The 2,124-nt window shown below is 33.9% G+C and overlaps 1 protein-coding gene across 1 annotated transcript in view; it reads left to right on the top strand.

Moving 5' to 3' along the window:
- Positions 1 to 43: 43 nt before the first annotated feature.
- Positions 44 to 2,124, top strand: part of LOC109589566 (ankyrin-1-like) — a gene marked incomplete at its 5' end in the record, with an annotated part of 5,215 nt that continues 3,134 nt past the window's right edge. Inside the window, 2 exons of the mRNA XM_020005618.1 lie at positions 44 to 455; positions 1,119 to 2,085. Coding sequence (XP_019861177.1) covers positions 44 to 455; positions 1,119 to 2,085 — 1,379 coding nt within the window. The remainder of the gene's footprint in view (positions 456 to 1,118; positions 2,086 to 2,124) is intronic.

Below are 2,124 nucleotides of genomic sequence, written 5' to 3'. Positions count from 1 at the left end.
TAGTAGAGTATTTAACAGGACAACCAAACTGTAACATTAATAGTAATAATGAGAGACACCCTCTACTAGCAGCAACAGATAAAGAACATTTAGAAATAGTGAAGCATCTCATTGAATCTACTGACTGTGATATTAATGTTAGAGAAGAGGGAACTGGGTCCACTCCATTACATAAAGCATGTTATAATGGATCACTGTCGATAGTAGAATATTTGATATCTAAACCACAGTGTGACATTGAAGCTAAAGACAATGAAGGAAACCAACCACTTCATTATGCAGCATGTCAAGGACACAAGGAAATAGTTTCAATATTAGGAAAGAAAGTGAGGGAGGATGGTTTATATAAATGTATGGAATCAGCAAAGGAACTAGCAGAACCAGATATAATGGAACTATTAAATAATCAATATAAAGATAGGAGATCATTAATTGATGCTTGTAAATCAGGAAATGTAGACATTGTACATCATCTTGTGATTGATAAACACTGTGATGTTAATGCTAAAGAGAGGTTTGGCAATATACCATTACATTATGCGTGTGAAAAAGGTCATTTTGAAATTGTTGAAATTTTAACTAATCATCTACAATATAATAATATTGAAGCTGCAACTGATTATAAGGACAGACCACTTCACAAAGCATGTGAATCTGGAAATGTAGACATTGTACGTCATCTTGTGATTGATAAACACTGTAATGTTAAAGCTAAAGGGAGGAATGGCTTAACTCCATTACATTTGGCATGTGTAAAGGGTCATTTTGAAATAGTTAAAATTTTAACTAATCATCTACAATATAATAATATTGAAGCTGAAACTGATTATAATGACAGACCACTTCACAAAGCATGTGAATCTGGAAATGTAGACATTGTACATCATCTTGTGATTGATAAACACTGTGATGTTAATGCTAAAGCCTGGATTATCAATGGTACACCATTACATTATGCATGTGAAGAAGGTCATTTTGAAATTGTTAAAATTCTGACTAATCATCCACAATGCAATACTATTGAAGCTAGCAGCTTCTTCAATGAAAGACCACTACACAAAGCATGTAAATCTGGAAATGTAGACATTGTACATCATCTTGTGATTGATAAACACTGTAATGTTAATGCTAAAGAGAAGTTTGGCAATACACCATTACATTATGCATGTGACAAGGGTAATTTTCAAATTGTTGAAATTTTAACCAAATCACAATGTAACACTATTGAAGCTGAAGGCACTGATAGTCTGAGACCACTACACAAAGCATGTAAATCTGGAAATGTAGACATTGTACGTCATCTTGTGATTGATAAACACTGTGATGTTAATGCTAAAGACAAGGATGGCTATACACCATTACATTATGCATGTGACAAGGGTAATTTTCAAATTGTTGAAATTTTAACCAAATCACAATGTAACACTATTGAAGCTGAAGGCACTGATAGTCTGAGACCACTACACAAAGCATGTAAATCTGGAAATGTAGACATTGTACGTCATCTTGTGATTGATAAACACTGTGATGTTAATGCTAAAAACAGGGATGGCTATACACCATTACATTATGCATGTGACAAGGGTGATTTTCAAATTGTTGAAATTTTAACCAAATCACAATGTAACACTATTGAAGCTGAAGGTACTGATAGTCTGAGACCACTACACAAAGCATGTAAATCTGGAAATGTAGACATTGTATGTCATCTTGTGATTGATAAACACTGTGATGTTAATGCTAAAGACAAGGATGGCTATACACCATTACACTACGCATGTGACAAGGGTGATTTTCAAATTGTTCAAATTTTAACCAAATCACAATGTAACACTATTGAAGCTGAAGGCACTGATAGTCTGAGACCACTACACAAAGCATGTAAATCTGGAAATGTAGACATTGTACGTCATCTTGTGATTGATAAACAATGTGATGTTAATGCTAAAGACAGGGATGGCTATACACCATTACATTATGCATGTGACAAGGGTAATTTTCGAATTGTTAAAATTTTAACCAAATCACAATGTAACACTATTGAAGCTGAAGGCACTGATCGTCTGAGACCACTACACAAAGCATGTAAATCTGGAAATGTAGACATTGTACGTCATCTTGTGA

This window comes from Amphimedon queenslandica, unplaced genomic scaffold (assembly GCF_000090795.2).
Source record: "Amphimedon queenslandica unplaced genomic scaffold, v1.1 AMPQUscaffold_11177, whole genome shotgun sequence".
Classification (NCBI taxonomy): Eukaryota; Metazoa; Porifera; class Demospongiae; order Haplosclerida; family Niphatidae; genus Amphimedon; species Amphimedon queenslandica.
Note: the sequence above shows the minus strand (reverse complement) of the source record. Positions and strands in the feature narration are given on the sequence as shown.